This window comes from Taudactylus pleione, unplaced genomic scaffold (assembly GCF_031769625.1).
Source record: "Taudactylus pleione unplaced genomic scaffold, aTauple2 ptg001992l, whole genome shotgun sequence".
Classification (NCBI taxonomy): Eukaryota; Metazoa; Chordata; class Amphibia; order Anura; family Myobatrachidae; genus Taudactylus; species Taudactylus pleione.
In genome coordinates, this window is record NW_028286388.1 from 230903 (window position 1) to 252419 (window position 21517).

The 21517-nt window shown below is 45.7% G+C and overlaps 1 protein-coding gene across 2 annotated transcripts in view; it reads right to left on the reverse strand.

Annotated features, from left to right (window-relative positions):
• The window catches only part of LRP8 (LDL receptor related protein 8), a 188166-nt gene that overhangs the window by 60105 nt on the left and 106544 nt on the right, over positions 1-21517 (reverse strand). For both annotated transcript variants that reach the window (XM_088465558.1, XM_088465557.1), the window contains one exon: positions 11800-11928. In XM_088465558.1, coding sequence (XP_088321684.1) covers positions 11800-11928 — 129 coding nt within the window. The remainder of the gene's footprint in view (positions 1-11799; positions 11929-21517) is intronic.

Sequence of the window (21517 nt, forward strand, 5' to 3'; positions counted from 1 at the left end):
CTGCCGCTATAATCTATTCTAGTAAACACCTGCCGCTAATCGCCTATTCTATAAAACACCTGCCGCTAATAGCCTATTCTAGAAAACACCTGCCGCTAATAGCCTATTCTAGAATACACCTGCCGCTAATAGCCTATTCTAGTAAACACCTGCCGCTAATCGCCTATTCTAGTAAACACCTGCCGCTAATAGCCTATTCTAGAATACACCTGCCGCTAATAGCCTATTCTAGTAAACACCTGCCGCTAATAGCCTATTCTAGTAAACACCTGCCGCTAACAGCCTATTCTAGAATACACCTACCGCTAATAGCCTATTCTAGTAAACACCTGCCGCTAATAGCCTATTCTAGAATACACCTACCGCTAATAGCCTATTCTAGTAAACACCTGCCGCTAATAGCCTATTCTAGAATACACCTACCGCTAATAGCCTATTCTAGTAAACACCTGCCGCTAATAGCCTATTCTAGAATACACCTACCGCTAATAGCCTATTCTAGTAAACACCTGCCGCTAATAGCCTATTCTAGAATACACCTACCGCTAATAGCCTATTCTAGTAAACACCTACCGCTAATCGCCTATTCTAGTAAACACCTGCCGCTAATCGCCTATTCTAGAATACACCTGCCGCTAATCGCCTATTCTAGAATACACCTGCCGCTAATCGCCTATTCTAGAATACACCTGCCGCTAATCGCCTATTCTAGAATACACCTGCCGCTAATAGCCTATTCTAGTAAACACCTGCCGCTAATAATCTATTCTAGAATACACCTACCGCTAATAGCCTATTCTAGAATACACCTACCGCTAATAGCCTATTCTAGTAAACACCTGCCGCTAATAATCTATTCTAGAATACACCTACCGCTAATAGCCTATTCTAGAATACACCTACCGCTAATAGCCTATTCTAGTAAACACCTGCCGCTAATCGCCTATTCTAGAATACACCTGCCGCTAATAGCCTATTCTAGTAAACACCTGCCGCTAATCGCCTATTCTAGTAAACACCTGCCGCTAATAGCCTATTCTAGTAAACACCTGCCGCTAATAGCCTATTCTAGAATACACCTACCGCTAATAGCCTATTCTAGTAAACACCTGCCGCTAATCGCATATTCTAGTAAACACCTGCCGCTAATCGCCTATTCTAGAATACACCTGCCGCTAATAATCTATTCTAGAATACACCTACCGCTAATAGCCTATTCTAGTAAACACCTGCCGCTAATAATCTATTCTAGAATACACCTGCCGCTAATAATCTATTCTAGAATACACCTGCCGCATACTTGCAGAATAGCCCTGAACCTATTTCCCTATTTTTAAACACTTTTTTCACATCAATTTTTAAATAATTTTTTTATTTACTTCTTTTGACACAGTTTATTTTTAAATGTCATTCCAAGGGGTGCAGGCTATTTTTTTTTAAGCCTGCACCCCTAAACCCCAATTCTGCACTTTTTTTCGCCACCTATTCAGTGGTGAAAAGTTATCCCCGTTTTTTGCGAACCTGCGAAAAGTCTTTGAAATTGAATACGGGGATTATTGAAATCGGCGAAAATGACGCCCGAAATTGAATACCTCTGTTAGAGTCACAGAAAACAGGATATTCTTACGAAGTACTTGAATTGCAAATCTACAAATGGTCACTAGAGGGACCTGCAGTACAGAAGTAACTGCTTTATAGATATTAGACTAACAGCAGTGCTCACATACTCCCATAGGGTTATAGTCAGTGTAATGGGGGGCAGCGGGGTAACAGCAGTGCTCACATACTCCCATAGGGTTATAGTCAGTGCAATGGGGGGCAGCGGGGTAACAGCAGTGCTCACATACTCCCATAGGGTTATAGTCAGTGCAATGGGGGGCAGCGGGGTAACAGCAGTGCTCACATACTCCCATAGTGTTATAGTCAGTGTAATGGGGGGCAGCGGGGTAACAGCAGTGCTCACATACTCCCATAGTGTTATAGTCAGTGTAATGGGGGGCAGCGGGGTAACAGCAGTGCTCACATACTCCCATAGTGTTATAGTCAGTGTAATGGGGGGCAGCGGGGTAACAGCAGTGCTCACATACTCCCATAGGGTTATAGTCAGTGCAATGGGGGGCAGCGGGGGTAACAGCAGTGCTCACATACTCCCATAGGGTTATAGTCAGTGCAATGGGGGGCAGCGGGGTAACAGCAGTGCTCACATACTCCCATAGTGTTATAGTCAGTGTAATGGGGGGCAGCGGGGTAACAGCAGTGCTCACATACTCCCATAGTGTTATAGTCAGTGTAATGGGGGGCAGCGGGGTAACAGCAGTGCTCACATACTCCCATAGTGTTATAGTCAGTGTAATGGGGGGCAGCGGGGTAACAGCAGTGCTCACATACTCCCATAGGGTTATAGTCAGTGCAATGGGGGGCAGCGGGGTAACAGCAGTGCTCACATACTCCCATAGGGTTATAGTCAGTGTAATGGGGGGCAGCGGGGTAACAGCAGTGCTCACATACTCCCATAGGGTTATAGTCAGTGCAATGGGGGGCAGCGGGGTAACAGCAGTGCTCACATACTCCCATAGGGTTATAGTCAGTGTAATGGGGGGCAGCGGGGTAACAGCAGTGCTCACATACTCCCATAGTGTTATAGTCAGTGTAATGGGGGGCAGCGGGGTAACAGCAGTGCTCACATACTCCCATAGTGTTATAGTCAGTGTAATGGGGGGCAGCGGGGTAACAGCAGTGCTCACATACTCCCATAGTGTTATAGTCAGTGTAATGGGGGGCAGCGGGGTAACAGCAGTGCTCACATACTCCCATAGGGTTATAGTCAGTGCAATGGGGGGCAGCGGGGTAACAGCAGTGCTCACATACTCCCATAGGGTTATAGTCAGTGTAATGGGGGGCAGCGGGGTAACAGCAGTGCTCACATACTCCCATAGTGTTATAGTCAGTGTAATGGGGGGCAGCGGGGTAACAGCAGTGCTCACATACTCCCATAGGGTTATAGTCAGTGCAATGGGGGGCAGCGGGGTAACAGCAGTGCTCACATACTCCCATAGGGTTATAGTCAGTGTAATGGGGGGCAGCGGGGTAACAGCAGTGCTCACATACTCCCATAGTGTTATAGTCAGTGTAATGGGGGGCAGCGGGGTAACAGCAGTGCTCACATACTCCCATAGTGTTATAGTCAGTGTAATGGGGGGCAGCGGGGTAACAGCAGTGCTCACATACTCCCATAGTGTTATAGTCAGTGTAATGGGGGGCAGCGGGGTAACAGCAGTGCTCACATTCTCCCATAGGGTTATAGTCAGTGTAATGGGGGGCAGCGGGGTAACAGCAGTGCTCACATACTCCCATAGGGTTACAGTCAGTGCAATGGGGGGCAGAGGGGTAACAGCAGTGCTCACATTCTCCCATAGGGTTATAGTCAGTGCAATGGGGGGCAGCGGGGTAACAGCAGTGCTCACATTCTCCCATAGGGTTATATTCAGTGCAATGGGGGGCAGCGTGGTAACAGCAGTGCTCACATACTCCCATAGGGTTATATTCAGTGCAATGGGGGGCAGCGGGGTAACAGCAGTGCTCACATACTCCCATAGGGTTATATTCAGTGCAATGGGGGGCAGCAGGGTAACAGCAGTGCTCACATACTCCCATAGGGTTATAGTCAGTGCAATGGGGGGCAGCGGGGTAACAGCAGTGCTCACATACTCCCATAGGGTTACAGTCAGTGCAATGGGGGGCAGAGGGGTAACAGCAGTGCTCACATTCTCCCATAGGGTTATAGTCAGTGGAATGGGGGGCAGCGGGGTAACAGCAGTGCTCACATACTCCCATAGGGTTATATTCAGTGCAATGGGGGGCAGCGGGGTAACAGCAGTGCTCACATACTCCCATAGGGTTATATTCAGTGCAATGGGGGGCAGCGGGGTAACAGCAGTGCTCACATACTCCCATAGGGTTATAGTCAGTGCAATGGGGGGCAGCGGGGTAACAGCAGTGCTCACATTCTCCCATAGGGTTATATTCAGTGCAATGGGGGGCAGCGGGGTAAGAGCAGTGCTCACATACTCCCATAGGGTTACAGTCAGTGCAATGGGGGGCAGAGGGGTAACAGCAGTGCTCACATACTCCCATACGGTTATAGTCAGTGCAATGGGGGGCAGCGGGGTAACAGCAGGGCTATACGGGATGTAGTTATGAGACCGGCAGCATCAATACAGACATCTTAATCCCGACAAGGGACTTAAGACAGGTGTTGAAATACCGACGCCTATCCTAATCCTAATGCCAGCAGCACTCCCTACACCCGGTCACCCATAGGACGGCAGAGAGCGCCAGCAGCACTCCCTACACCCGGTCACCCATAGGACGGCAGAGAGCGCCAGCAGCATTCCCTACACCCGGTCATCCATAGGACGGCAGAGAGCGCCAGCAGCACTCCCTACACCCGGTCACCCATAGGACGGCAGAGAGCGCCAGCAGCACTCCCTACACCCGGTCACCCATAGGACGGCAGAGAGCGCCAGCAGCACTCCCTACACCCGGTCACCCATAGGACGGCAGAGAGCGCCAGCAGCACTCCCTACACCCGGTCACCCATAGGACGGCAGAGAGCACCAGCAGCACTCCCTACACCCGGTCATCCATAGGACGGCAGAGAGCGCCAGCAGCATTCCCTACACCCGGTCACCCATAGGACGGCAGAGAGCGCCAGCAGCACTCCCTACACCCGGTCACCCATAGGACGGCAGAGAGCGCCAGCAGCACTCCCTACACCCGGTCACCCATAGGACGGCAGAGAGCGCCAGCAGCACTCCCTACACCCGGTCATCCATAGGACGGCAGAGAGCGCCAGCAGCACTCCCTACACCCGGTCACCCATAGGACGGCAGAGAGCGCCAGCAGCATTCCCTACACCCGGTCACCCATAGGACGGCAGAGAGCGCCAGCAGCATTCCCTACACCCGGTCACCCATAGGACGGCAGAGAGCGCCAGCAGCATTCCCTACACCCGGTCACCCATAGGACGGCAGAGAGCGCCAGCAGCACTCCCTACACCCGGTCACCCATAGGACGGCAGAGAGCGCCAGCAGCATTCCCTACACATGGTCATCCATAGGACGGCAGAGAGCGCCAGCAGCACTCCCTACACCCGGTCATCCATAGGACGGCAGAGAGCGCCAGCAGCATTCCCTACACCTGGTCATCCATAGGATATTGCTGAATATCTGCTCAGTGACAGAGCAGCAAAGAGATAGAGTAACGTGATACGGAGAGGAGGACAGCGTGGGGACAGTGCACAACCCCCTCCCCACACCCTCCTGACCCTGCGAGACATCTCCTGACCCCTGAGCAACCCTCCCCGAAACACCAGTAACTGTTACTATGGAAACCAGGGTGTAGAAGCGAGCGGGATGTATGGAGAGGGATCCAGCGACACGTGTACGCACCTCTGCCAGCTGTAATGTCAGCATTTACCACAGGCAGAGCTGTATTTCCCTCTGCACCAGGGGCAATGAGACAAAGCTCAGCTTGTAGCCTATACACACTGCCGTCAGCCATTTTGTTGCCAAAGCAATATTCAGCCAATAAATGGACTAGGAGCTAGTGACAGCAGTGAAGTGTGAGGTACAAAATGCCTCCTGGCTAAGTGAGGTCACTTGTTGCTGGTGAATGGAATGTCCGAATTCACATAAATAATGATTTCAGTCACAAAGCGCACGGTGAAGATACAGTACACAGCACTTACGTATGTATAAACCATCATCGCTCATAAAGGGCCGATTCACGCCGCTGCGCTGCCCCGTGACGCTTTATGCTCCTGACTGATAGTTAGAAAATTTACTGAGGTCTTTGCCCCATAATTACCACTTGTTTTGCGCAGAAACCTTGCGGCTTATCTCATCAGTCCCTAACGGAGTGGTGACATTTTTCTATGGTTTCCCATCCCAGCATTAAGCGTATTGCTATTACAGATTATACATAACGCCATTTATTCTGGCGCAACCTGAAGCGAATACACGGAACTAACACATGGCGTGCTGCCTGGAGGATAGTAACCAGATAAGGGGCTGTTAACCATCAGCAAACATGGAACCTGCGTATACTGAGGTACTAACACGATATTCACAGCAGACATTTCTACCTATTGCATATAAGTTTACTAAAGTGCAGTCTTACAAGGTCCCCATCACATAGGTGCGCAGTCAATGCGTCCTGTGTTATATGGCGATAAGCTCGCTGACTTATAAATAAATAACATAGTAAGAGGCTCCATGACAGTCCCTTGTAATGTGCTCACACTCGGGAATACAGGAGCTTTGCTGATCTGCATTATCACCAGAGACTTGGTGCCAGGTCTTTCATGAAACATATATGAGCTTTGCCTGTGATGTTTTATACAGGGCCCTCTGTGGAGACGTGTGATCTTACTGAGGTAAAGTGATCAGGACAGGGCCTCCCAGGCCCATTGTATCTGATGCTTGCTGTGTGGGTATACTAGATGCCAGCGATGCTGTGTGGGTATACTAGATGCCAGCGATGCTGTGTGGGTATACTAGATGCCAGCGATGCTGTGTGGGTATACTAGATGCCAGCGATGTCATAGTGATAACAGGGGCCGCCCAGCAGATGTTTCATCTCACCTGACAAAAGGGTTTTGCATAAAAACTTCTTAAAAAAGTGTAAAATGTTTGTACGATCTATGAGAGCGCAGTCACGCGGGTAATACTGGTGAGGTGGGGTCTTCGGCTGTGCCGCACTGAACTCATTACTATGTAGGTGCACAATTGCCACAGAAAACACCAAATCGCCATGAAATTCCATAGTATGTTGCCAGGTTACTCCCGTGCCAGGGAGATCGTCACGCAGCCAGAAAGTGCCTAGCAACCGAATGTGCCGGATAATCTGACGAAGTGATGAACGGGACTCGCTGGTTGTTTTGGGCTCATACAAAGGGATTTATGGTCACATTGGAGGAAAACATCCAGTCTAAAGCCGCCTTGTTTGTGCAGCCCGGACATTGTGCATTATAATGGGCCTCATCCGGGGGGCAGCTATAAGGAACCAGGAGGGGGGAAACGGGTTCAGCAGTAATTGTGAGTCTCTATATGGGGCTAAAATGTCACTATCACACTACACAGATATTTAAGTTACATTCAGGATCAGACATCTTTGCTGTTTCTTAAGAGGATTGTGCAAAAAGTGGATGAAATATACAGTATTACAGTAATTGTTTTAAACTCCTTTTTAAGTTGGACAGAGGGATGATGTACAGTAATCGAGGGATGATGTACAGTAATCGAGGGATGATGTACAGTAATCGAGGGATGATGTACAGTAACAGACAGAGAAATTATGTACAGTAATAGACAGGAATGATGTACAGTAAGACAGAGGAATGATGTACAGTAGCAGAAATTATGTACAGTAACAGAGGAATGATGTATAGTAAGACAGAGGAATGATGTATAGTAAGACAGAGGAATGATGTACAGTAACAGAGGAATGATGTACAGTAACACAGAGGAATGATGTACAGTAACACAGAGGAATGATGTACAGTAACACAGAGGAATGATGTACAGTAACAGACAGAAATTATGTACAGTAACAGACAGAAATTATGTACAGTAACAGACAGAAATTATGTACAGTAACAGACAGAAATTATGTACAGTAAGACAGAGGAATGATGTACAGTAAGACAGAGGAATGATGTACAGTAAGACAGAGGAATGATGTACAGTAACAGACAGAAATTATGTACAGTAACAGAGGAATGATGTACAGTAAGACAGTGGAATGATGTACAGTAACAGAGGAATGATGTACAGTAAGACAGAGGAATGATGTATAGTAAAAGACAGAGGGGTGGTGTACAGTAACAGACGGATGGTGTACAGTAATCGAAGGATGGTGTACAGTAACAGACAGATGATGTACAGTAACAGAGGGATGATGTATAGTAAAAGACAGAGGGATGGTGTACAGTAACAGGGATGATGTACAGTAACAGAGGGATGATGTATAGTGACAGACAGAAATGGTTGTACAGTAACAGGGATGATGTACATGCAGTAATAGACAGAGGGATGATGTATAGTAACAGAAATGATGTACAGTAACAGACAGAGGGATGGAGTACAGTAAGAGGGATGATTTACACGCAGGAATAGACAGAGGGATGATGTATAGTAACAGACAGGGATGATGTACAGTAAGACAGAGGAAATGATATACAGTAAGACAGGAATGATGTACAGTAACAGAGGGATGATGTACAGTAAGACAGGAATGATGTACAGTAACAGAGGGATGATGTACAGTAACAGAGGGATGATGTACAGTAAGACAGAGGAATGATGTACAGTAACAGAGGAATGATGTACAGTAAGACAGGAATGATGTACAGTAACAGAGGAATGATGTACAGTAACAGAGGGATGATGTACAGTAAGACAGAGGAATGATGTACAGTAACAGAGGAATGATGTACAGTAACAGAGGGATGATGTACAGTAAGACAGGAATGATGTACAGTAAGACAGGAATGATGTACAGTAACAGAGGGATGATGTACAGTAAGACAGGAATGATGTACAGTAACAGAGGAATGATGTACAGTAACAGAGGGATGATGTACAGTAACAGAGGGATGATGTACAGTAAGACAGAGGAATGATGTACAGTAACAGAGGGATGATGTACAGTAACAGAGGGATGATGTACAGTAACAGAGGGATGATGTACAGTAAGACAGAGGAATGATGTACAGTAACAGAGGAATGATGTACAGTAAGACAGGAATGATGTACAGTAACAGAGGGATGATGTACAGTAAGACAGGAATGATGTACAGTAACAGAGGAATGATGTACAGTAACAGAGGGATGATGTACAGTAACAGAGGGATGATATACAGTAACAGAGGGATGATGTACAGTAAGACAGAGGAATGATGTACAGTAACAGAGGAATGATGTACAGTAAGACAGGGATGATGTACAGTAACAGAGGGATGATGTACAGTAACAGAGGAATGATGTACAGTAACAGAGGAATGATGTACAGTAACAGAGGAATGATGTACAGTAAGACAGGGATGATGTACAGTAACAGAGGGATGATGTACAGTAACAGAGGAATGATGTACAGTAACAGAGGAATGATGTACAGTAACAGAGGGATGATGTACAGTAACAGAGGAATGATGTACAGTAACACAGAGGAATGATGTACAGTAACAGAGGAATGATGTACAGTAACAGAGGAATGATGTACAGTAACAGAGGGATGATGTACAGTAACAGAGGAATGATGTACAGTAACAGAGGGATGATGTACAGTAACAGAGGAATGATGTACAGTAAGACAGAGGGATGATGTACAGTAACACAGAGGAATGATGTACAGTAACACAGAGGAATGATGTACAGTAACAGAGGGATGATGTACAGTAACAGAGGAATGATGTACAGTAACAGAGGAATGATGTACAGTAACAGAGGAATGATGTACAGTAACAGAGGGATGATGTACAGTAACAGAGGGATGATGTACAGTAACAGAGGAATGATGTACAGTAACACAGAGGAATGATGTACAGTAACAGAGGAATGATGTACAGTAACAGAGGAATGATGTACAGTAACAGAGGAATGATGTACAGTAACAGAGGGATGATGTACAGTAACAGAGGGATGATGTACAGTAACAGAGGGATGATGTACAGTAAGACAGGAATGATGTACAGTAACAGAGGGATGATGTACAGTAACAGAGGGATGATGTACAGTAACAGAGGGATGATGTACAGTAACAGAGGGATGATGTACAGTAAGACAGGAATGATGTACAGTAACAGAGGGATGATGTACAGTAACAGAGGGATGATGTACAGTAACAGAGGGATGATGTACAGTAACAGAGGGATGATGTACAGTAAGACAGGAATGATGTACAGTAACAGAGGGATGATGTACAGTAACAGAGGGATGATGTACAGTAACAGAGGGATGATATACAGTAACAGAGGGATGATGTACAGTAACAGAGGGATGATGTACAGTAACAGAGGAATGATGTACAGTAACAGAGGGATGATGTACAGTAACAGAGGGATGATGTACAGTAACAGAGGAATGATGTACAGTAACAGAGGAATGATGTACAGTAACAGAGGGATGATGTACAGTAACAGAGGGATGATGTACAGTAACAGAGGGATGATGTACAGTAACAGAGGGATGATGTACAGTAACAGAGGAATGATGTACAGTAAGACAGAGGGATGATGTACAGTAACAGAGGAATGATGTACAGTAACAGAGGAATGATGTACAGTAACAGAGGAATGATGTACAGTAACAGAGGGATGATGTACAGTAACAGAGGAATGATGTACAGTAACAGAGGAATGATGTACAGTAACAGAGGGATGATGTACAGTAACAGAGGGATGATGTACAGTAACAGAGGAATGATGTACAGTAACACAGAGGAATGATGTACAGTAACAGAGGAATGATGTACAGTAACAGAGGAATGATGTACAGTAACAGAGGAATGATGTACAGTAACAGAGGGATGATGTACAGTAACAGAGGGATGATGTACAGTAACAGAGGAATGATGTACAGTAACAGAGGGATGATGTACAGTAACAGAGGGATGATGTACAGTAACAGAGGGATGATGTACAGTAAGACAGGAATGATGTACAGTAACAGAGGGATGATGTACAGTAACAGAGGGATGATGTACAGTAACAGAGGGATGATGTACAGTAACAGAGGGATGATGTACAGTAACAGAGGGATGATGTACAGTAACAGAGGGATGATGTACAGTAAGACAGGAATGATGTACAGTAACAGAGGGATGATGTACAGTAACAGAGGGATGATGTACAGTAACAGAGGGATGATATACAGTAACAGAGGGATGATGTACAGTAACAGAGGGATGATGTACAGTAACAGAGGAATGATGTACAGTAACAGAGGGATGATGTACAGTAACAGAGGGATGATGTACAGTAACAGAGGAATGATGTACAGTAACAGAGGGATGATGTACAGTAACAGAGGGATGATGTACAGTAACAGAGGGATGATGTACAGTAAGACAGGGATGATGTACAGTAACAGAGGGATGATGTACAGTAACAGAGGGATGATGTACAGTAACAGAGGGATGATGTACAGTAACAGAGGGATGATGTACAGTAAGACAGGAATGATGTACAGTAACAGAGGGATGAAGTACAGTAAGACAGGAATGATGTACAGTAAGACAGGAATGATGTACAGTAACAGAGGGATGATGTACAGTAACAGAGGGATGATGTACAGTAACAGAGGGATGATGTACAGTAACAGAGGGATGATGTACAGTAACAGAGGAATGATGTACAGTAACAGAGGGATGATGTACAGTAACACAGAGGGATGATGTACAGTAAGACAGGAATGATGTACAGTAACAGAGGGATGATGTACAGTAACAGAGGGATGATGTACAGTAACAGAGGGATGATGTACAGTAAGACAGGAATGATGTACAGTAACAGAGGGATGAAGTACAGTAACAGAGGGATGATGTACAGTAACAGAGGGATGATGTACAGTAAGACAGGAATGATGTACAGTAAGACAGGAATGATGTACAGTAACAGAGGGATGATGTACAGTAACAGAGGGATGGTGTACAGTAACAGAGGGATGATGTACAGTAACAGAGGGATGATGTACAGTAACAGACAGAAAAGCTGATTATTAGATCTGATTTAGAACTAACCAGTGGGACAGTCCTTCTCATCTACGCCATTCTCACAGTCCCGTTCACCATCGCACCTCCAGGTTGCCGGGATACAATTATTGCTGGATTCGCCACAACTGAACTTCTTCGCAGCACATGACTGCTTCACTGCAAGAGGAAATTACACGTCTCAGTACAGTAACCTCACTACGTCCATCACGTCTCAGTACAGTAACCTCACTACGTCCATCACGTCTCAGTACAGTAACCTCACTACGTCCATCACGTCTCAGTACAGTAACCTCACTACGTCCATCACGTCTCAGTGATCTACACATGTCCGGCACTAATCCAAACACCCCCTCTGCAGAAACACAATAAAGGGCATTAACCTGTTCACAGACTTGTAAATCTGACCATTTGTACAGAACACATTGCTCTGTCTTCCAATCATAACTTTCATTTTCAATACCCTTGGGCACCACATATCCCTGCTTCACTCAATGCATTGAACAAACTGAATTCAGCTTTATGTCAATTTCAAGAGCAGTGATAAAGACAGACGGCCCAGCTCCATAGAAGGATCTGGCTATAATGCCCAAATGTACTCAAGGGAGATAAATAACAATAACTATGATCACAATCGTAATGCAAATAAACAAGACATGTAACAGTGGAAAACCCCTGTAACAAAATACACCCTTGCAAGAATGCCCCCATACCCACCTGTACACCTGTGTGTGTGTGTGCTGGGTATGAGGATATAATAGAGAGTACAGGCTGGGTATGAGGATATAATAGAGAGTACAGGCTGTGTGTGTGTGTGCTGGGTATGAGGGTATAATAGAGAGTACAGGCTGTGTGTGTGTGTGCTGGGTATGAGAATATAATAGAGTGTGCTGGGTATGAGGATATAATAGAGAGTACAGGCTGGGTATGAGGGTATAATAGAGAGTACAGGCTGTGTGTGTGCTGGGTATGAGGGTATAATAGAGAGTACAGGCTGTGTGTGTGCTGGGTATGAGGATATAATAGAGAGTACAGGCTGTGTGTGTGTGTGCTGGGTATGAGGGTATAATAGAGAGTACAGGCTGTGTGTGTGCTGGGTATGAGGATATAATAGAGAGTACAGGCTGGGTATGAGGATATAATAGAGAGTACAGGCTGTGTGTGTGTGTGCTGGGTATGAGGGTATAATAGAGAGTACAGGCTGTGTGTGTGTGTGCTGGGTATGAGAATATAATAGAGTGTGCTGGGTATGAGGATATAATAGAGAGTACAGGCTGGGTATGAGGGTATAATAGAGAGTACAGGCTGTGTGTGTGCTGGGTATGAGGGTATAATAGAGAGTACAGGCTGTGTGTGTGCTGGGTATGAGGATATAATAGAGAGTACAGGCTGTGTGTGTGTGTGCTGGGTATGAGGGTATAATAGAGAGTACAGGCTGTGTGTGTGCTGGGTATGAGGATATAATAGAGAGTAAAGGCTGTGTATGTGTGTGCTGGGTATGAGGGTATAATAGAGAGTACAGGCTGTGTGTGTGCTGGGTATGAGGATATAATAGAGAGTACAGGCTGTGTGTGTGCTGGGTATGAGGATATAATAGAGAGTACAGGCTGTGTGTGTGCTGGGTATGAGGATATAATAGAGAGTACAGGCTGTGTGTGTGTGTGTGCTGGGTATGAGGATATAATAGAGAGTACAGGCTGTGTGTGTGCTGGGTATGAGGATATAATAGAGAGTACAGGCTGTGTGTGTGTGTGTGCTGGGTATGAGGATATAATAGAGAGTACAGGCTGTGTGTGTGCTGGGTATGAGGATATAATAGAGAGTACAGGCTGTGTGTGTGCTGGGTATGAGGATATAATAGAGAGTACAGGCTGTGTGTGTGTGTGTGCTGGGTATGAGGATATAATAGAGAGTACAGGCTGTGTGTGTGTGTGCTGGGTATGAGGGTATAATAGAGAGTACAGGCTGTGTGTGTGCTGGGTATGAGGATATAATAGAGAGTACAGGCTGTGTGTGTGTGTGCTGGGTATGAGGATATAATAGAGAGTACAGGCTGTGTGTGTGTGTGCGGGGTATGAGGATATAATAGAGAGTACAGGCTGTGTGTGTGCTGGGTATGAGGATATAATAGAGAGTACAGGCTGTGTGTGTGTGCTGGGTATGAGGATATAATAGAGAGTACAGGCTGTGTGTGTGCTGGGTATGAGGATATAATAGAGAGTACAGGCTGTGTGTGTGTGTGCTGGGTATGAGGATATAATAGAGAGTACAGGCTGTGTGTGTGTGTGCTGGGTATGAGGATATAATAGAGAGTACAGGCTGTGTGTGCTGGGTATTAGGATATAATAGAGAGTACAGGCTGTGCGTTTGCTGGGTATGAGGATATAATAGAGAGTACAGGCTGTGTGTGTGTGCTGGGTATGAGGATATAATAGAGAGTACAGGCTGTGTGTGTGTGCTGGGTATGAGGATATAATAGAGAGTACAGGCTGTGTGTGTGCTGGGTATGAGGATATAATAGAGAGTACAGGCTGTGTGTGTGCTGGGTATGAGGATATAATAGAGAGTACAGGCTGTGTGTGTGTGTGCTGGGTATGAGGATATAATAGAGAGTACAGGCTGTGTGTGTGTGTGCTGGGTATGAGGATATAATAGAGAGTACAGGCTGTGTGTGCTGGGTATTAGGATATAATAGAGAGTACAGGCTGTGCGTTTGCTGGGTATGAGGATATAATAGAGAGTACAGGCTGTGTGTGTGTGCTGGGTATGAGGATATAATAGAGAGTACAGGCTGTGTGTGTGTGCTGGGTATGAGGATATAATAGAGAGTACAGGCTGTGTGTGTGCTGGGTATGAGGATATAATAGAGAGTACAGGCTGTGTGTGTGCTGGGTATGAGGATATAATAGAGTACAGGCTGTGTGTGTGCTGGGTATGAGGATATAATAGAGAGTACAGGCTGTGTGTGTGCTGGGTATGAGGATATAATAGAGAGTACAGGCTGTGTGTGTGTGTGCGGGGTATGAGAATATAATAGAGAGTACAGGCTGTGTGTGTGTGTGTGCTGGGTATGAGGATATAATAGAGAGTACAGGCTGTGTGTGTGTGTGCTGGGTATGAGGATATAATAGAGAGTACAGGCTGTGTGTGTGTGCGGGGTATGAGGATATAATAGAGAGTACAGGCTGTGTGTGTGCTGGGTATGAGGATATAATAGAGAGTACAGGCTGTGTGTGTGCTGGGTATGAGGATATAATAGAGAGTACAGGCTGTGTGTGTGCTGGGTATGAGGATATAATAGAGAGTACAGGCTGTGTGTGTGTGCTGGGTATGAGGATATAATAGAGAGTACAGACTGTGTGTGTGTGCTGGGTATGAGGATATAATAGAGAGTACAGGCTGTGTGTGCTGGGTATGAGGATATAATAGAGAGTACAGGCTGTGTGTGTGTGTGCGGGGTATGAGAATATAATAGAGAGTACAGGCTGTGTGTGTGTGTGCTGGGTATGAGGATATAATAGAGAGTAAAGGCTGTGTGTGTGTGCTGGGTATGAGGGTATAATAGAGAGTACAGGCTGTGTGTGTGTGCTGGGTATGAGGATATAATAGAGAGTACAGGCTGTGTGTGTGTGTGCTGAGTATGAGGATATAATAGAGAGTACAGACTGTGTGTGTGTGCTGGGTATGAGGATATAATAGAGAGTACAGGCTGTGTGTGCTGGGTATGAGGATATAATAGAGAGTACAGGCTGTGTGTGTGTGTGCGGGGTATGAGTATATAATAGAGAGTACAGGCTGTGTGTGTGTGTGTGCTGGGTATGAGGATATAATAGAGAGTACAGGCTGTGTGTGTGTGTGCTGGGTATGAGGATATAATAGAGAGTACAGGCTGTGCGTGTGTGCGGGGTATGAGGATATAATAGAGAGTACAGGCTGTGTGTGTGTGTGTGCTGGGTATGAGGATATAATAGAGAGTACAGGCTGTGTATGTGTGTGCTGGGTATGAGGATATAATAGAGAGTACAGGCTGGGTATGAGGATATAATAGAGAGTACAGGCTGTGTGTGTGCTGGGTATGAGGATATAATAGAGAGTACAGGCTGGGTATGAGGATATAATAGAGAGTACAGGCTGTGTGTGTGCTGGGTATGAGGATATAATAGAGAGTACAGGCTGTGTGTGTGCTGGGTATGAGGATATAATAGAGAGTACAGGCTGGGTATGAGGATATAATAGAGAGTACAGGCTGTGTGTGTGTGTGCTGGGTATGAGGATATAATAGAGAGTACAGGCTGTGTGTGTGTGTGCTGGGTATGAGAATATAATAGAGTGTGCTGGGTATGAGGATATAATAGAGAGTACAGGCTGGGTATGAGGGTATAATAGAGAGTACAGGCTGTGTGTGCTGGGTATGAGGGTATAATAGAGAGTACAGGCTGTGTGTGTGCTGGGTATGAGGATATAATAGAGAGTACAGGCTGTGTGTGTGTGTGCTGGGTATGAGGGTATAATAGAGAGTACAGGCTGTGTGTGTGCTGGGTATGAGGATATAATAGAGAGTAAAGGCTGTGTATGTGTGTGCTGGGTATGAGGGTATAATAGAGAGTACAGGCTGTGTGTGTGCTGGGTATGAGGATATAATAGAGAGTACAGGCTGTGTGTGTGCTGGGTATGAGGATATAATAGAGAGTACAGGCTGTGTGTGTGCTGGGTATGAGGATATAATAGAGAGTACAGGCTGTGTGTGTGTGTGTGCTGGGTATGAGGATATAATAGAGAGTACAGGCTGTGTGTGTGCTGGGTATGAGGATATAATAGAGAGTACAGGCTGTGTGTGTGTGTGTGCTGGGTATGAGGATATAATAGAGAGTACAGGCTGTGTGTGTGCTGGGTATGAGGATATAATAGAGAGTACAGGCTGTGTGTGTGCTGGGTATGAGGATATAATAGAGAGTACAGGCTGTGTGTGTGCTGGGTATGAGGATATAATAGAGAGTACAGGCTGTGTGTGTGTGTGTGCTGGGTATGAGGATATAATAGAGAGTACAGGCTGTGTGTGTGTGTGCTGGGTATGAGGATATAATAGAGAGTACAGGCTGTGTGTGTGTGTGCTGGGTATGAGGATATAATAGAGAGTACAGGCTGTGTGTGTGTGTGCGGGGTATGAGGATATAATAGAGAGTACAGGCTGTGTGTGTGCTGGGTATGAGGATATAATAGAGAGTACAGGCTGTGTGTGTGTGCTGGGTATGAGGATATAATAGAGAGTACAGGCTGTGTGTGTGCTGGGTATGAGGATATAATAGAGAGTACAGGCTGTGTGTGTGTGTGCTGGGTATGAGGATATAATAGAGAGTACAGGCTGTGTGTGTGTGTGCTGGGTATGAGGATATAATAGAGAGTACAGGCTGTGTGTGCTGGGTATTAGGATATAATAGAGAGTACAGGCTGTGCGTTTGCTGGGTATGAGGATATAATAGAGAGTACAGGCTGTGTGTGTGTGCTGGGTATGAGGATATAATAGAGAGTACAGGCTGTGTGTGTGTGCTGGGTATGAGGATATAATAGAGAGTACAGGCTGTGTGTGTGCTGGGTATGAGGATATAATAGAGAGTACAGGCTGTGTGTGTGCTGGGTATGAGGATATAATAGAGAGTACAGGCTGTGTGTGTGTGTGCTGGGTATGAGGATATAATAGAGAGTACAGGCTGTGTGTGTGTGTGCTGGGTATGAGGATATAATAGAGAGTACAGGCTGTGTGTGCTGGGTATTAGGATATAATAGAGAGTACAGGCTGTGCGTTTGCTGGGTATGAGGATATAATAGAGAGTACAGGCTGTGTGTGTGTGCTGGGTATGAGGATATAATAGAGAGTACAGGCTGTGTGTGTGTGCTGGGTATGAGGATATAATAGAGAGTACAGGCTGTGTGTGTGCTGGGTATGAGGATATAATAGAGAGTACAGGCTGTGTGTGTGCTGGGTATGAGGATATAATAGAGTACAGGCTGTGTGTGTGCTGGGTATGAGGATATAATAGAGAGTACAGGCTGTGTGTGTGCTGGGTATGAGGATATAATAGAGAGTACAGGCTGTGTGTGTGTGTGCGGGGTATGAGAATATAATAGAGAGTACAGGCTGTGTGTGTGTGTGTGCTGGGTATGAGGATATAATAGAGAGTACAGGCTGTGTGTGTGTGTGCTGGGTATGAGGATATAATAGAGAGTACAGGCTGTGTGTGTGTGCGGGGTATGAGGATATAATAGAGAGTACAGGCTGTGTGTGTGCTGGGTATGAGGATATAATAGAGAGTACAGGCTGTGTGTGTGCTGGGTATGAGGATATAATAGAGAGTACAGGCTGTGTGTGTGTGCTGGGTATGAGGATATAATAGAGAGTAAAGGCTGTGTGTGTGTGTGCTGGGTATGAGGATATAATAGAGAGTACAGACTGTGTGTGTGTGCTGGGTATGAGGATATAATAGAGAGTACAGGCTGTGTGTGCTGGGTATGAGGATATAATAGAGAGTACAGGCTGTGTGTGTGTGTGCGGGGTATGAGAATATAATAGAGAGTACAGGCTGTGTGTGTGTGTGCTGGGTATGAGGATATAATAGAGAGTAAAGGCTGTGTGTGTGTGCTGGGTATGAGGGTATAATAGAGAGTACAGGCTGTGTGTGTGTGCTGGGTATGAGGATATAATAGAGAGTACAGGCTGTGTGTGTGTGCTGAGTATGAGGATATAATAGAGAGTACAGACTGTGTGTGTGTGCTGGGTATGAGGATATAATAGAGAGTACAGGCTGTGTGTGCTGGGTATGAGGATATAATAGAGAGTACAGGCTGTGTGTGTGTGTGCGGGGTATGAGAATATAATAGAGAGTACAGGCTGTGTGTGTGTGTGTGCTGGGTATGAGGATATAATAGAGAGTACAGGCTGTGTGTGTGTGCTGGGTATGAGGATATAATAGAGAGTACAGGCTGTGCGTGTGTGCGGGGTATGAGGATATAATAGAGAGTACAGGCTGTGTGTGTGTGTGTGCTGGGTATGAGGATATAATAGAGAGTACAGGCTGTGTATGTGTGTGCTGGGTATGAGGATATAATAGAGAGTACAGGCTGGGTATGAGGATATAATAGAGAGTACAGGCTGTGTGTGTGCTGGGTATGAGGATATAATAGAGAGTACAGGCTGGGTATGAGGATATAATAGAGAGTACAGGCTGTGTGTGTGCTGGGTATGAGGATATAATAGAGAGTACAGGCTGTGTGTGTGCTGGGTATGAGGATATAATAGAGAGTACAGGCTGTGTGTGTGCTGGGTATGAGGATATAATAGAGAGTACAGGCTGTGTGTGTGTGCTGGGTATGAGGATATAATAGAGAGTACAGGCTGTGTGTGTGTGCTGGGTATGAGGATATAATAGAGAGTACAGGCTGTGTGTGTGTGTGCTGGGTATGAGGATATAATAGAGAGTACAGGCTGGGTATGAGGATATAATAGAGAGTACAGGCTGTGTGTGTGCTAGGTATGAGGATATAATAGAGAGTACAGGCTGGGTATGAGGATATAATAGAGAGTACAGGCTGTGTGTGTGCTGGGTATGAGGATATAATAGAGAGTACAGGCTGTGTGTGTGATGGGTATGAGGATATAATAGAGAGTACAGGCTGTGTGTGTGTGCTGGGTATGAGGATATAATAGAGAGTACAGGCTGTGTGTGTGTGTGCGGGGTATGAGGATATAATAGAGAGTACAGGCTGTGTGTGTGTGCTGGGTATGAGGATATAATAGAGAGTACAGGCTGTGTGTGTGTGTGCTGGGTATGAGGATATAATAGAGAGTACAGGCTGGGTATGAGGATATAATAGAGAGTACAGGCTGTGTGTGTGCTGGGTATGAGGATATAATAGAGAGTACAGGCTGGGTATGAGGATATAATAGAGAGTACAGGCTGTGTGTGTGCTGGGTATGAGGATATAATAGAGAGTACAGGCTGTGTGTGTGCTGGGTATGAGGATATAATAGAGAGTACAGGCTGTGTGTGTGTGCTGGGTATGAGGATATAATAGAGAGTACAGGCTGTGTGTGTGCTGGGTATGAGGATATAATAGAGAGTACAGGCTGTGTGTGTGTGTGCTGGGTATGAGGATATAATAGAGAGTACAGGCTGTGTGTGTGCTGGGTATTAGGATATAATAGAGAGTACAGGCTGTGCGTTTGCTGGGTATGAGGATATAATAGAGAGTACAGGCTGTGTCTGTGCTGGGGATGAGGATATAATAGAGAGTACAGGCTGTGTGTGTGTGCTGGGTATGAGGATATAATAGAGAGTACAGGCTGTGTGTGTGCTGTGTATGAGGATATAATAGAGAGTACAGGCTGTGTGTGTGTGTGTGTGCTGGGTATGAGGATATAATAGAGAGTACAGGCTGTGTGTGTGCTGGGTATGAGGATATAATAGAGAGTACAGGCTGTGTGTGTGTGTGCTGGGGATGAGTATATAATAGAGAGTACAGGCTGTGTGTGTGCTGGGTATGAGGATATAATAGAGAGTACAGGCTGTGTGTGTGCTGGGTATGAGGATATAATAGAGAGTACAGGCTGTGTGTGTGTGCTGGGTATGAGGATATAATAGAGAGTACAGGCTGGGTATGTGTGTGCTGGGTATGAGGGTATAATAGAGAGAACAGGCTGTGTGTGTGTGTGCTGGGTATGAGGATATAATAGAGAGTACAGGCTGTGTGTGTGCTGGGTATGAGGATATAATAGAGAGTACAGGCTGTGTGTGTGCTGGGTATGAGGATATAATAGAGAGTACAGGCTGTGTATGTGTGTGCTGGGTATGAGGATATTATAGAGAATACAGGCTGTGTGTGTGTGTGCTGGGTATGAGGATATAATAGAGAGTACAGGCTGTGTGTGTGCTAGGTATGAGGATATAATAGAGAGTACAGGCTGTGTGTGTGCTGGGTATGAGGATATAATAGAGAGTACAGGCTGTGTGTGTGCTGGGTATGAGGATATAATAGAGAGTACAGGCTGTGTGTGTGCTGGGTATGAGGATATAATAGAGAGTACAGGCTGTGTGTGTGCTGGGTATGAGGATATAATAGAGAGTACAGGCTGTGTGTGTGCTGGGTATGAGGATATAATAGAGAGTACAGGCTGTGTGTGTGTGCTGGGTATGAGGATATAATAGAGAGTACAGGCTGTGTGTGTGCTGGGTATGAGGATATAATAGAGAGTACAGGCTGTGTGTGTGCTGGGTATGAGGATATAATAGAGAGTACAGGCTGTGTGTGTGCTGGGTATGAGGGTATAATAGAGAGTACAGGCTGTGTGTGTGTGCTGGGTATGAAGATATAATAGAGTACAGGCTGGGTATGAGGATATAATAGAGAGTACAGGCTGTGTGTGTGCTGGGTATGAGGGTATAATAGAGAGTACAGGCTGTGTGTGTGTGTGCTGGGTATGAGGGTATAATAGAGAGTACAGGCTGTGTGTGTGCTGGGTATGAGGATATAATAGAGAGTACAGGCTGTGTATGTGTGTGCTGGGTATGAGGATATAATAGAGAGTACAGGCTGTGTGTGTGCTGGGTATGAGGATATAATAGAGAGTAAAGGCTGTGTGTGTGCTGGGTATGAGGATATAATAGAGAGTACAGGCTGGGTATGAGGATATAATAGAGAGTACAGGCTGGGTATGAGGATATAATAGAGAGTACAGGCTGTGTGTGTGTGCTGG